This window comes from Garra rufa, chromosome 12, assembly GCF_049309525.1.
Source record: "Garra rufa chromosome 12, GarRuf1.0, whole genome shotgun sequence".
Lineage (NCBI taxonomy): Eukaryota > Metazoa > Chordata > Actinopteri > Cypriniformes > Cyprinidae > Garra > Garra rufa.
Window position 1 is genome coordinate 31,816,981 of NC_133372.1, and position 13,498 is coordinate 31,830,478.

General features: G+C 36.6%; 1 protein-coding gene across 1 annotated transcript in view; it reads right to left on the bottom strand.

Annotated features, from left to right (window-relative positions):
* Positions 1 to 1,964: 1,964 nt before the first annotated feature.
* The window catches only part of gabra5 (gamma-aminobutyric acid type A receptor subunit alpha5), a 42,599-nt gene continuing 31,065 nt past the window's right edge, over positions 1,965 to 13,498 (bottom strand). The window contains exons 10-11 of the mRNA XM_073851307.1: positions 7,011 to 7,222; positions 1,965 to 3,952 (exon numbers count right to left, since the gene is read on the bottom strand). Of these exons, the coding sequence (XP_073707408.1) occupies positions 3,659 to 3,952; positions 7,011 to 7,222 (506 nt within the window). The 3' untranslated portion in view covers positions 1,965 to 3,658. The remainder of the gene's footprint in view (positions 3,953 to 7,010; positions 7,223 to 13,498) is intronic.

Sequence of the window (13,498 nt, forward strand, 5' to 3'; positions counted from 1 at the left end):
TTATGAATAACAATGATGAAATTATTACAGTGTACAAGTGTTTTGAATAGCCTACTAAGCTTTTAAAGCATTGACAATTGCTTTATCTGTCACTTTCTATGTTACCAAGCATGCCACTATCACTTTAAAGGGTTAGCTGCCATCTTTGCACAATAGATTAAATCAAAATAGTGACATAACCAAAACCCCTTTGGCAAAATGCATTTTCATTTTTATAAGATGTTTTTTACTCAGCAATACAATGAAATAACTGGGTAGCTCTTCGTGATACAAACATAAATCTGTAATGACATTTCTGAGTGACAGTTTCTCAACTGTACACTAGCGGAATTCCGGTCCGGCACCAGGAATAGGATTCCAAGCTCTCACTCCACCACTCAGGGGATTAAAGGTTTAAGGTCCATTGGCACGCTGTGCATTATTGTGTGAGGGATGAGTTTAGTATATTGGAGTGGTTTACACTTGCCTTACATGTATTAAAATAAAGTCTTTCTCTAAACCCACAAGAATGTGACATGTCAAATAAATGTCAGTGTGACTCTGAAGGAAAATAACAACAAATAACATCCATAAAGCATACTTAAAAAAGCACAGAAATATCTCAATTGTATATTCTATGCACAAACTGAACACAGCCGCCAGCTTCCAGCGATATGCCAGAGCATATAATATCACACACATAATGCAAAATGCAGTTACTTGATCGCACTGCTGCTGGTTTAATTTGATACCATGTATAGGAGCACTGGTTGGAAAAGCAACTTAAGTAAAGCTAAATCCTTCACAAACAGATGTGGGCCAGATGTTGCCGGCGCACAGGACCAGAGGAAGGTTTCCATATCCTCCCTGCTCCAGGAACTCTGGTCTTGATGTGTGCATGCGTATGCATGTGTGTGTGTTTTGTATAATCCCAGGAGTAATCCTAGGAAGAATCCTTCTTCCACAGTTACAGTGGCTTCTGCAGCAACCGTTCCATTAGGACAATATCATACTAAGCTTCATGTGCCATGAGATTGTGAAGAGCAGCCATGAACCCAATAAACATAAAACCCCTGCAATCCTGTGGCACATGGTCCAGTATTAACCAAAGCAAATGAACTGCATATTATTTTTGATGTAAATAATGTCCTTGTTGATCATCGTTCCTTTAAGATCATCTGTATGGGAGCATTTCCTTGTAGGCCATAAATTAAACTTGGCTTTAAAGGGATAGTTCACTGAAAAATGAAAATTCTGTCATTAATTACTCAGCTTTGTGTCGTTCCAAACCCATAAGACCTCCGTTCATCTTCGGAACACACATTAAGATATTTTCAGATGAAACTTGAAAGGTTTCTAAACCCTGCATAGATAGCAACGCATCTGACACGTTCAAGGCCCAAAAAGGTAGTAAGGACATTGTTAAAATAATCCATGTGACATCTGTGGTTCAACCATAATGTTGTGAAGCTATGTGAAATCAAACATTTATGTATCATCTAAAAGCTGAATAGATATTCAGCTTTCAACTGATGTATAGTTTGTTAGGACAGGACCATATTTGGCTGAGATACAACTATTTGAAAATCTGGAATCTAAGGGTGCAACAAAAATCTAAATATTGAGAAACTTGTCTTTAAAGTTGTCCAAATTAAGTTCTTAGCAATGCATATTACTAATCAAAAATTAAGTTTTGATATATTTACGGTAGGAAATTTACAAAATATCTTCATGGAACATGATCTTTATTGCGTTGTTGTCTATGCAGGATCAGAAAGCTCTCGGATTTCATCAAAAATATCTTAATTTGGTTTCTGAAGACGAATGGAGGTCTTACGGGTTTGGAACAACATAAGTATGAGTATTTAATGACTGAATTTTAAATTTTTGGAATTTTCTGAATTTTTGGGTCAGGTTAGTTCTAAAGATTTGCAATTAGGAGATATATTTTGAGCAACTCAAACAGAAGTAATCACAGAAGTTGGTCAAGAAACATATCAGGCAGAATTTATTGCTTCAGACATGTATGCTTTGAGGAACAGCTGTACATTTCTGGAAACATCCATTGTTGTAAAAGGGCACATTACTGACTCACTTGCACTCTTTTAATGATTCATTCTTCTATAGGCCTGAGTGGCATACAGAGGAGCTTAATGGCTCTTACAGTTGGCCTCTTAATGAGCTACACATCATCCGTGGGGTCACTTACAGTAGTTCTTTGTGCCGTCTCACTTTCATGTAACAAGTTCAGAATAGAATGATTACAGGATAAAAACCGAATCTTACTGAGTCGTACTTTCGCACTAACAAGGTCATTGTTCGCTCCTCCATTTCATTCCCCAAATAAGCAGCCATGCGTTTCGGTTGAAGGCCAGAGATGGCAATATGGTGTGACATTTCGGTTTCAAGAAGATCCGTTTTAACATGCTTGACTACAGCAGGTTCCACCTTTCTACTTTATACCTGACCTTCATTCTCTGTTTAAGAATCTGAAAAATGTATGAATAGTTAAATGTTTCTTTCATTTGTTTTCAGACCTTTTCACCTGATCATTTCACATTAGTCCACATGGTAGCGCAAAGCAAATATCACTAGGTGTCAACATTTAAGGCTTTTGCTGACTCGTTCCAACCTCAAAACCCACTGACCAATTTACAACACTGAGAAAAGAAAATGGCTGTCACATAAACAGCATGAAAAGCCAAGTTAAAAACTATTAACTGTAAAGAAATGCCACATTCTGTCAAAGCCTACAATACAACCTGCATTTTCACCATCATTCATGTCGCTCAGGCTGCACATTAGAGTAGCGTATCGGAACCATTCTCAGCTCTTCCTCACTAATGTTAAGCCGCGTCTACGTTAAAAGCAAAGCATACACAAGCTATGTACAAATGATTCGAAAGTCTTACCTGCAACCCAACCTTGTTCAACTCGCAGGATATCTTGGTCTAAAGAGTGAAAAGCTGCCTAAGGTGCACAATTCTATTTAGCTACTTGAAAAAAGCTTAGAAAAAATGACAAACGAAAGTGAAATCGTAATTGCGGGACATTCCCGAGCACTCGTATAAAGCAATCCCTCTGAAGGCAACATTTTTAGCATGGCTAAAAACTTAGCATAGCATCTGTCTGCCTTACACCGTTGATGCTAAAGCTATTAAACAAAGAAGACAAGCCTCAAGTCCATTAATACAAAGCAAGGGTTTCAGAATAAGCAATTACCCATTGCAACATAGTAGAAAATGGTTTTTGCATAGCATTTGGCCTTGCTGTACTTCTTTTCATAATTTATACTGTGATAAATGTTGATGCCAAATGCATTCATTTTTGTTCACGTCTTTTCATGACTGAGATGGTAGCTTGTGTGGCGCTCAATTCATTGGAAGATGAATGCAATAACCAGTGGAAACCGGGGAAATATAAAGTAGGAAGTCAAGGCAGATATGGCAATTTATTCCCATAGAGCTTTGAATCTATCATGCAATTTATGATATCAGGAGGAAAAATTCAACAGGAGCACTCCTCGTATAGATTAGCGAAGTGAGAGGTGCAGTAAATAAGTGCTCGGCATCGTTTTTTGCAGGGTCAGCTTGTCGTTGAATATTGAAGTGGAGAAGAAAAAGAGGTTGTGCAGGAAATGTCGTGTCGCGGTGGCGTTGTTTTTTTTTTTTTGCGTGGGCTAAACGGCTCCTTTAATCACCGGTTCCCTGTTGAGGTATGTGGCCCAGTAGACCAAGTTGAAAGTCCCAAAGAGGACCGGGAACACTATCCGGGACATCTTGTCAATTTTGCTGACGCTGTTGTAGGTCTTTTTGGGGTCCATTGCAGGCTTGGCCTCAGCGCTCTTTAACTGGACAGTGGTGCTGTTGGAGATGGTCGAGATAGCTGCATCCTTTGTGATGTTGGGGGTGAAGTTAACTCCAGACGAGCAGGCATTGTTTGGCTTTTTTGAGAGCGCAAGATGGTCTTTTTTCTGTGGTTGAGAAAGCAGAAGATATTGTTATAGTCAGGAGACTTTAAACAAGGTTGTCAATGTAAGAACAAAGCTCCAACTATCAGCTCAGAGAAAGCCCAGATAATGAACCAGTTTGAAGGTGAAACCACCTTTTAAAGGTGAAATATAGTCATGGCTAACAGAGATCTGAGTCTGAACATTAAACAATGGCCTCTGCAGGGCAAAGCAGAAGAGATTAATTAATAAAGCGACAGTACAATAATGGAGCGGTCGAGACTGCGGTTCAGACAGAGTGGATTGAACTTGGCTCAAGGATATGTGTAAACGACTTTGAGGCACTTTTCCAAGCGAACTTTCTTTTAGTTTATCACAATTACACATCTTCTCGTTCATCCATGAATGTTATAACGCTTTCAAGGACATTTTTCAACAATCAGTATGATTACTTTAGATTGAAAAGAAAATAAGCAGCAGTTCTAGCTCTGAAACTCCTGCTGTATTGCTTTTATGTTCCAGTACTTTCAGGTGGGCAGAGGTAATCTGTCACCATGCCAGCTTGTGGGGGTGGCGGACAAAAGGTTCTGAGTTGCTTCTAGCCAAACCGTTTTTTCACAATTCATCCTTGCTTAAAAGAAAAGAGCTTTCAGGTCTAAATGCGGGTGCAAACGCTTCATTAAAATAGTCCATACAAGTCTTTGCACTGTATTATAAGTTTTAAAGGGATAGTTCACCTGAAAATGAAAATTCTGTTTTGTTCCAAACTCATAAGACCATCTTTTTTTTCATCTTTGGAACACAAATTAAGATATTTTTGATGAAATCGAAGAGTATTCTGACCCTGCATAGACAGCAACACAACTACCACTTTCAAGACCCAGAAAGGTAGTAAGGACATTGTTAAAATATTCCATGTTACATCAGTGGTTCAACCTTAATTTTATAAAGCTACGAGAATACTTTTTGTGTGCAAAGAAAACAAAAATAACGACTTCAACAATTTGTAAATAAATGTTTTTTTCTCTTCCCAATCAGTCTCTGATGCACATTCACAACAGTATCACAATGCATACGTGTGCATTCCTGCTTGCAAACAACGCTGTCTATGCAGGGTCAGAACGCTCTCGGATTTCATCAAAATTATCTTATTTGCATTCCCGAAATATCTGAAATTCTGAATTCTGAAATATCAGAATTTATTTACAATTAGAATTCCAAAAAAGATCATGTGTCACTTAAGCCTGGAGTAATGACTGCTGAAAATTCAGCTTTGCATCACTGGAATAAATTAAATTTTAAAGTATTTTAAAGTCAAATTGAGAACAGTTATTTAAAATTGTTACAATATTACTTTTTTAGTGTATTTTTCTTGGGGAGCAAAAGAGATAAGACAGTCTTTCAAAAGCATAAAAATAAATTACTGACTCCAAACTTTTGAATAGAAGTATATATACACATATATACACTGCTCAAATGTTTGGGATCAGTAAGATTTATGTTTTTTTTTTTTTTTGTTCATGACGTTTCTTATGCTTATCAAGGCTGCATTTATTTAATCAAAAATAAACAGTAAGTGAAATGTTATTTCAATGTTAATCATTTTTTATATGTTAATATATTTTAAAATCAAATTTATTCCTGTGATGCAAAGCTGAATATTCAGCCTTATTACTCCAGTCTTCAGTGTCACATGATCCTTCAAAAATAATTCTTATATGATGATTTATTGTCAGTGTTGAAAACAGTTGTGCTGCTTAATATTTTGTTGGAGCCTGTGATACTTTTTTTTCAGGATGCTTTGATAAAAAGTTAAAAAGAACAGTATTTATTTAAAATAGAAATCTTTATAACAATATATACAACCGTTTAAACGTTTGTGGTCAGTACATTTTTATTCTTTCTTTTTTAAAGAAATTAATATTTTTATTCAGCAAGGATGTGTTAAATTGATAAAACATGATGTCAATTATTAGAAAAGATTTATATTTTAAATAATGCTGTTCTTTTTAACTTTTTATTCATCAAAAAATCCTGAGAAAAGAATTCCAGGTTCCAAAAAAATATGAAGCAGCACAACTGTTTCCAACATTGATAATAAAATGAATAAATCACCATATTAGAATGATTTCTGAAGGATCATGTTACACTGAAGAATGGAGTAATGGCTGATGAAAATTCAGCTTTGCGTCACATGAATAAATTATATTTTAAAATATATTCAAATCGAAAACCATTATTTTAAACTGTAATAATATTTCAAAATATTACTAAGTAAAAGCAGCCTTGATGAGCAAAAGAGAATTCTTTAAAAACTTTCAAAATCTTGAAAAAACTGATCCCAAACTTTTGAACGGCGGTGTATATGCTAGTAATGAACAGTATTTTGTATACATCAAATCCTGATCTTTCTTAAAAAAGGACCCCACAGCAGGGGCTCTAGGTTTTAGAAAGACTCCTCAGCAGGAGAGGAGGAATAAGTTGGTGTTTGATAAAAAAAAAAGTGAGGGTGACATTTAAGAAAGCTGTGCTCGAGGTCCAGATCTGACCTTCAGAGGTCTGACTGTAGAGCCTTTACTAACAAACTCACCACAATGACATGTGCACTGACCGCTCTTTGAATTCTGTTTGTCCACTGCGAATGAAAAATTACCACCTGGGTAAAAATAGATCTTGCATAAGGAGAAACCTGGCATTTACATGTACATCAAACAAGCAGCTCTCAGAAATCTCAATGAAGTGGCTGGTCTGAAGGGCATTCTGGGTAAAGGCTAAATATTCATCCTGTAGAATTTCAAAATGTGACATCCATCAGCAGCTAACACAAATACAGCTCATCTAATAAAGCAGTTGACATTTGAGTTAGTGTCACCATCTGAAATGTTGTGACTGAGCACTCTCAAGCTGTCCGGGTGTCTCAAAACAATTAGAAAAAGAGTATTATATAATCGTGATGTATTGTAGCCTTCGCGTCAAACAGGACTGAACTGTCATGTTATGCAACTGCACTCAACAAAGACTCTTTCTGATGTTTTCCTTGAACACCACATATGCACAAACGTATGAAACATACTAAACTTACTTTAGGTTGCTGAGCCTCCAAGGCCTTCTTTCCATCCCATGCCCAGCTGCGTTTGGTGAAGTAGTTGACTGTGGCAAACTCAATAAGAGCAGAGAACACAAAGGCATAGCAAACTGCGATGAACCAATCCATTGCGGTGGCATATGCTACTTTGGGGAGAGAGTTGCGAGCGCTGATGCTGAGGGTGGTCATGGTCAACACTGTGGTCACACCTGTGAATGATCAAACACATGGATATTTTGAATATTATAAAATGAAGAGCTCTCTTAAGCAAACAAATAAGTAGATTAATTAAATATTCTACCATTCAAAAGTTTAAAAAGATTCAAAATTTCTAATAATAAAGTCTCTTATGCTCACCAAGGTTGAATCTATTTGATCAAAAATAAAGTTAAAACAGTAATGTTGTGAAATACTATTAAAATTTAAAATAACTTTCTATTTTGATGTATTCATGTGATGCATAGCTGAATTTTCAGCAGAAATTACTCCAGTCTTCAGTGTCACATGATCCTTTAGAAATCATTCTAATACAGTTAAAGTCAGAAGTTGCAGAATCTGCGAAAAAGTAAATAATTTTACCAAAATAAGAGGGATCTTACAAAATGCATGTTATTTTTTATTGAGTACTGACCTAAATAAAGTATTTCACTAAATTGAATATAGTACACATAAGAAAATAATAGTTGAATTTATAAAAATGTCCCAGTTCAAAAGTTTACATACACTTTTTTTTACATAGACTTTTCACACTGAGGACAACTGAGGGACTCAGCAACTATTACAGAAGATCAAATGCTCACTTGCTTCAGAAGGGAATATGATGCATTAAGAGCTGGGGGTGATAACTTTTGAACAACAGGGTAAATTTAACTTATTTTGTCTTCTGGGAAACAATCTTCTATAGCTTCTGAAGGGCAGTACTAAATGAAAAAAGATGATATTTAGGCAAAAAAAAAAGAAAAATGTACACATCTTCATTCTGTTCAAAAGTTTACACCCCTGGCTCTTAATGCATAGTTTTTCCCTCTGGAGCATCAGTGAGTGTTTGTGCCTTCTCTAATAGTTGCATATGAGTCCCTCAGTTGTCTTCAGTGTGAAAAGATGGATCTCAAATCAAACAACCATTGCTAGAAAGGGTTCAAATACACAAAAATGCTGAAAAAACAAAAAATTTATGGGACCTGAAGAATTACTAAATTACTAAAAAAAACAACAACTGTGGATTATTCAGGTATTATACTACAGGGCCGTTGAATGCTTGAATCTGATTGGCTGACGAACGTTCCAGAGGTGTGCATTATATTCAGGGAAACGCACGGCGAACGTAGTTCCAGGCAGCTTTAGACCGCAGTGCATGTCTATATCACTTCGCCATACGATTTCAGTTATTTCAAAGGTCCTTACAGCCCAAAACAGCAAAATAACTAAAACCCACAATGACACTGGCCAAACTAAATACAGTAAACATCAGGATAAACACGACAGATTATTTCCATGTTTTTTTCCACCATATATAACGTTTTATTATGTACGGAAAGCACTCTCGCCCTCTTCTCACTCACCTCACAGACGCACACACATAACAGTACAGTTTGCACTCGCGTTAGCATTCGCGCTAATGTTGTTAGCGCTGCTCTGACGATTAACGACTTAAAACGACATGACAGCTCTCACGCGAGGAAACAACGGCGTGGTCTTGAAGAAAATGAACTTAAAGTTTAACTGTTAGAGATGATGCTGCCAGTCACCCTTGAGAGACACAGACATGAGAGAGGTAAAGTCAAACACTTAAGTTTCTCTCCCATCTCTCTTTCCGTCTGTCTGCTTGTCTTTCGGTCTGTCTAAACTTCATTATTAACGGCATTATTTTGCTATTAACAGCCCAAGCTTCGTTACTAGTTCTAAAATGACGTTTTGGAACTAGCAACGAAGCTGTTGAATGAGCTGCGTAAGAAATTAATCCTACTCACAATAGTGTTTTAAGGATAAAAACCGGACGAATGTTTTGAAATATATCACTTGATCGATGTCTTGAGATGTGGTAACTGTAGTATAAGCGGAATAATTGACTTCGGGCAGTAGAATTCTACGAAAATAATGCACACCCGAGGTGTAACGGCCACTCCGCTTCGCGTCGTGACCGCATTACCACCTCGGGTGTGCATTATTTTCTAAGAATTCTACTGCCCGTCGTCAATTATTCCTTACATAACACAGTAATAAGAATCAAGTGTATGTAAACTTTTGAACAGGGAATTTTTATAAATTCAATTAATATTTTCTCTTGTGGGCTATATGAAAACGTCTTTTATGTTAAATATCTTATTCAGGTGTATGTAAACTTTTGATTTTTGCGGATTAATATTTTTAAGGAAACCATGATATAATACAATTTTAAAAATAAACAAATAAATAACACTTCAATTTAGCAAGGACACATTTCATTTATCAAAAGTGGCAGTAAAGACATTTATAATGTTACAAAAAAGTTGAAGACTTAAGTAATAGCTGTTTAATTCAGTTCAGCTTTGCCATCACAGGAAGAAATTACTTTTTAAAATATATTAAAATAAAATAGTTATTTTAAATTATAACTCTATTGTAAAATATTACAGTTTTCACAGCATTTTTTATCAAATAAAAGCAGCCTTGGTGAGCGTAAGAGACTTCTTTTAGAAACATTAAATTATCCAAACTTTTGACAGGTAGTGTAAATGAAAAATCTAATAGACATTATAATCGAATTCCTTAAAGTTTGCATCCATAAATCAAACAACACGCTTCATTAACATTTTACATTTCTTTAAAACGTATAAGAGTTACAACACAATTTCTTCTACAAAATATCCAGGCATATAACGCTTATAAAATAAAATGATTTATGTGGCGAAAACAATCACAGTAATCCATCAAAACATTTCAGTAGCAGCAGTCATTTTGCGAATGCCGCTACCAGTGAGCAGGGAAATTTTGTCTTTCATCCAATATCATTCTTTTAATATTTAAAATTCTGTGCATGAATAAAATATTGTTTCATGAATCATAAACTCATCTTAACAACAAAACAAAGCACGCCAGCTGGGAATACTGACATTAAGATTCTTTCATTCCCAGAAATGCAGTCCTTATTTTTTTATCGAAGAAAAAAATGAATAGAAGGTAGCACTGAATGGTCAAACACAGCAGCACTGCAGTTCAGATACAACTGTTTTTTTTTTATATCTAACATGCCCTCAGTATCATTATAATTCTTTATGCAAAGCATCTGAGAATAGCTCTCGATAAGTGAGGAGCGGAGGTGTGCTGTCCCTGTCAGAGGGAGATCTGCAGATTGCCCCAGGCAGCGGTCACAGAGACTTTTAGACATAAATAGGTATGGTACTACAGTCCCTCAAGCATACGGCTCGGGGATTTCTCAGCCTCAGGCTATGCAAATAAAACACTGTCGCATGTGCGATTTCAGTGAGTGGGTCTTTTGAGGCTCCGTTCATGGATATTTGTATATTTATGTGTGTGAGACAGCGTTATGTTTTGATGTATCCTTTGTTGGCCAGTCATAGAGATGTTGTTTGCGTGGGCACATATTCCTTGTGGACTGTCTGCTCGCTTTGCTGATTATTGCCAAGATACAATGCAAGGCCTCAGAATTGAATAAGAACAGCGGTGTGAATTCAAAAACAGTCATCCGAGTGGATTAGCTCTTCATTCGCTCTGATTGCATCAGTCAATTCAGATTTCCATTTTGATGAGAATTATCGATGTACTGTACAAAGCAAAACATTAAATGATATACCAAAAGGAGCAACAGCTGAGGATCCATACATGCTAGGTGAAAAGGGAATATAGTTATAAAAAAGGCTAAGGCTCTGCATACAATCAGATCTGGATGAGTATATATTTGATGCTGATGAGATTTTAAAAGTGCAAGTTTTTTTAGTCTATAATAACTGGAGAATGCTATTAGCATTAGCAGGATGTAGTTATGGCATCAACCAGTGGAGGCTAATGGAACCATGCTAAACAGTGTTCTTATTTCTATCTAAAGCTATTTAAATAGTTTTTGGTGATTTTAAAGGCACAGTATGTAATTGCTGCTAGAGGGCACATATTCAAAACAAACAAAGAAACAAAGGAATATTTTCATGACGCTATGATTGAGTGTGGAATCATATGAGCTAATGTATTAAAGATTCATTAACATCACTATTTTATGAAGCAGGATGTGGCTGAAAGCCGTGGAAGCGAAACAAGGCCGCTGGAGCAATTGCTAATGAGAGACGAGCGCAATACACAGCTTGAAAGCAGCAGAGCTTCTAGTATGTCATATTCGACTACTTCCGCTCTGTCCGGTCATGCATATGTGGGGTAAAGAAAAAAAAAACGTTTTATCATATTAAATACATTTTAGTGTGTTGAAAGTTCTGTTATAATGCTACTTTATGCGTTCATTACCTGTCTAATAAAATGCATAATATAGTAAAGAGTCTTTGATGTTTTCATGTTTTCTACAAAATAAAACCAGAAATTGAGGGCGACGTCACTGGCAGGTGCCGTAGTGACAAGGGACTAGATAGGGACACTAGTTATAATGGCTTATTTCTATAGATTAGGGATGGGCAACTGGCGGCCCACAATGTCTTTTAGTATGGCCAGCTAGATCATGTTAGACTTGGATGATCAAATTTCAAAACATTTGAAAAGTAAGTCACGTAAAGATAGCTTTCAGTTTATGATGTTAATACTATCTCCAACCAGGAGAGATCGCTAGTTTTCAGCCACTCCCCTTATTAATTACAGCTAAAGGCACACTATGTGATTGCTGCTAGAGGGCGCATATTCAAAACAAACAAAGAAACAAAGGCATAGGTTGATGATTCTATGATTGAGTGTGGAATCATGGAAGTTGCTGTCTACTAGTGATGCACGGATGGCGGTTATATCCGCGGGCGCTGCGGATAATCCGCGGGTCGGGTGGGTCGGGTAATAAAAAAATGCATTCTGATTATTTGCGGGTGGGTCGCGGGTGGATGAGATAAATCAATAATGATGCAAATATTAACTACATTTTCTAAAACTTTAACGTGTTTTAAATATGTTTTTCATCAGGCAGAGACGATTTCATTTGTGTGCGTGTGTGTGTTTGCCTGTTCTAAGTTTTTGGTGACAGAAACGTTGACATTCCATATAAAGTTTGAAGGGAGTTATGCCTGTGCTAATGCTATTGAGCACGGTAATGCAGCGGTGTAGTGCATTGGTCGCTTTGCGTTTACCCACGTCTCTGATGCGCATCATTCAGAAGTGTCCTGCATTAGCCAAAATCATGACAGTCTAACACATGAATAGCTAATTCAGTCGCATGTTAATAAATTGAAATATTCCCTAAAAACACCCAGTAAAGACAGTGATGTGGTCAGGACCGTGGCGCCGGCTTCTTTTGAAATATATTTGACGATTTTGCCTGATGCGTCCATGCTGCCTGTTCATTCTTACGCGAAAGCATGTCAGGCTAGGCGCGCAGTGGTAGGCTATAATTATTATTGATTACTTATTTGAATCAGTAGATTATAATGAAAACAATACCTTAAAAATGAAAAGAAGCAGATTTTTATGCTCAGACCTTTCTTAAACTGGTGAACCCCTGTAAACTTCAGTCCAAGCATGCGTTCAAATACTAAGTTCAGAGCGGCTCTAATAGAGAGAAAACCCGACCGATTTCGTCAGAGATTGCGGAGAGTCGCATCCAGATGTCAGTTAACGTTATTCTTTTCTGCATGGATTTGGCTTAAAATCATGAGTGATAAACGTATAAGTGTGCAGCGATTTGCAGATCAGCTGAATCAATCTGCTGTTAACAGGAACCATCAATTTATCATATCATCATGCAAAACTAAGAATTACAATAAGTGTAATATGACGATCGGGTGCGGGTCGGGTGCGGTTATCTAAATCAGAGAAAAATATAGGTGCGGGTGGGTGGCGGGCGGATAATTTATTTGAAGCTGCGGATTCGGGTGACGATTGAGCCCATCCGCGCATCTCTACTGTCTACATATCTACTCTAATGAAAACATTCACTAACATTAGCGAATAATAAATGAAAAACTGACCATGAAAACAGTATTTTCCAGTCAAGATGGTAAATCTTTTTACCAAGTTCAAGGAGATATTGATAAGTTTGGAATATCTTTTATTTAAATCGTCATCACACCGCTTCACACAAACAACGGGGAGTTGCGCTTGCCTCAAATTTCAAAGGTAAAATTCATAGTCAACAAAACCTTTTTGCCAAATACATGACAGAAATGTGAGGTTAAAAATGTCTTTAAAGGTCTTTTTAAAAATACTGCAGATACCCGGTTACATTACAGTACCATATAGAATAACAATTTTTTTGAATAAGCCCTTTTAACTGTCCTCTTAGGTTGTTTTGAGAATATTCTGTAGGCCACTAACAGAAAAATAGGACCTCTGTTAATTTGTTTGTT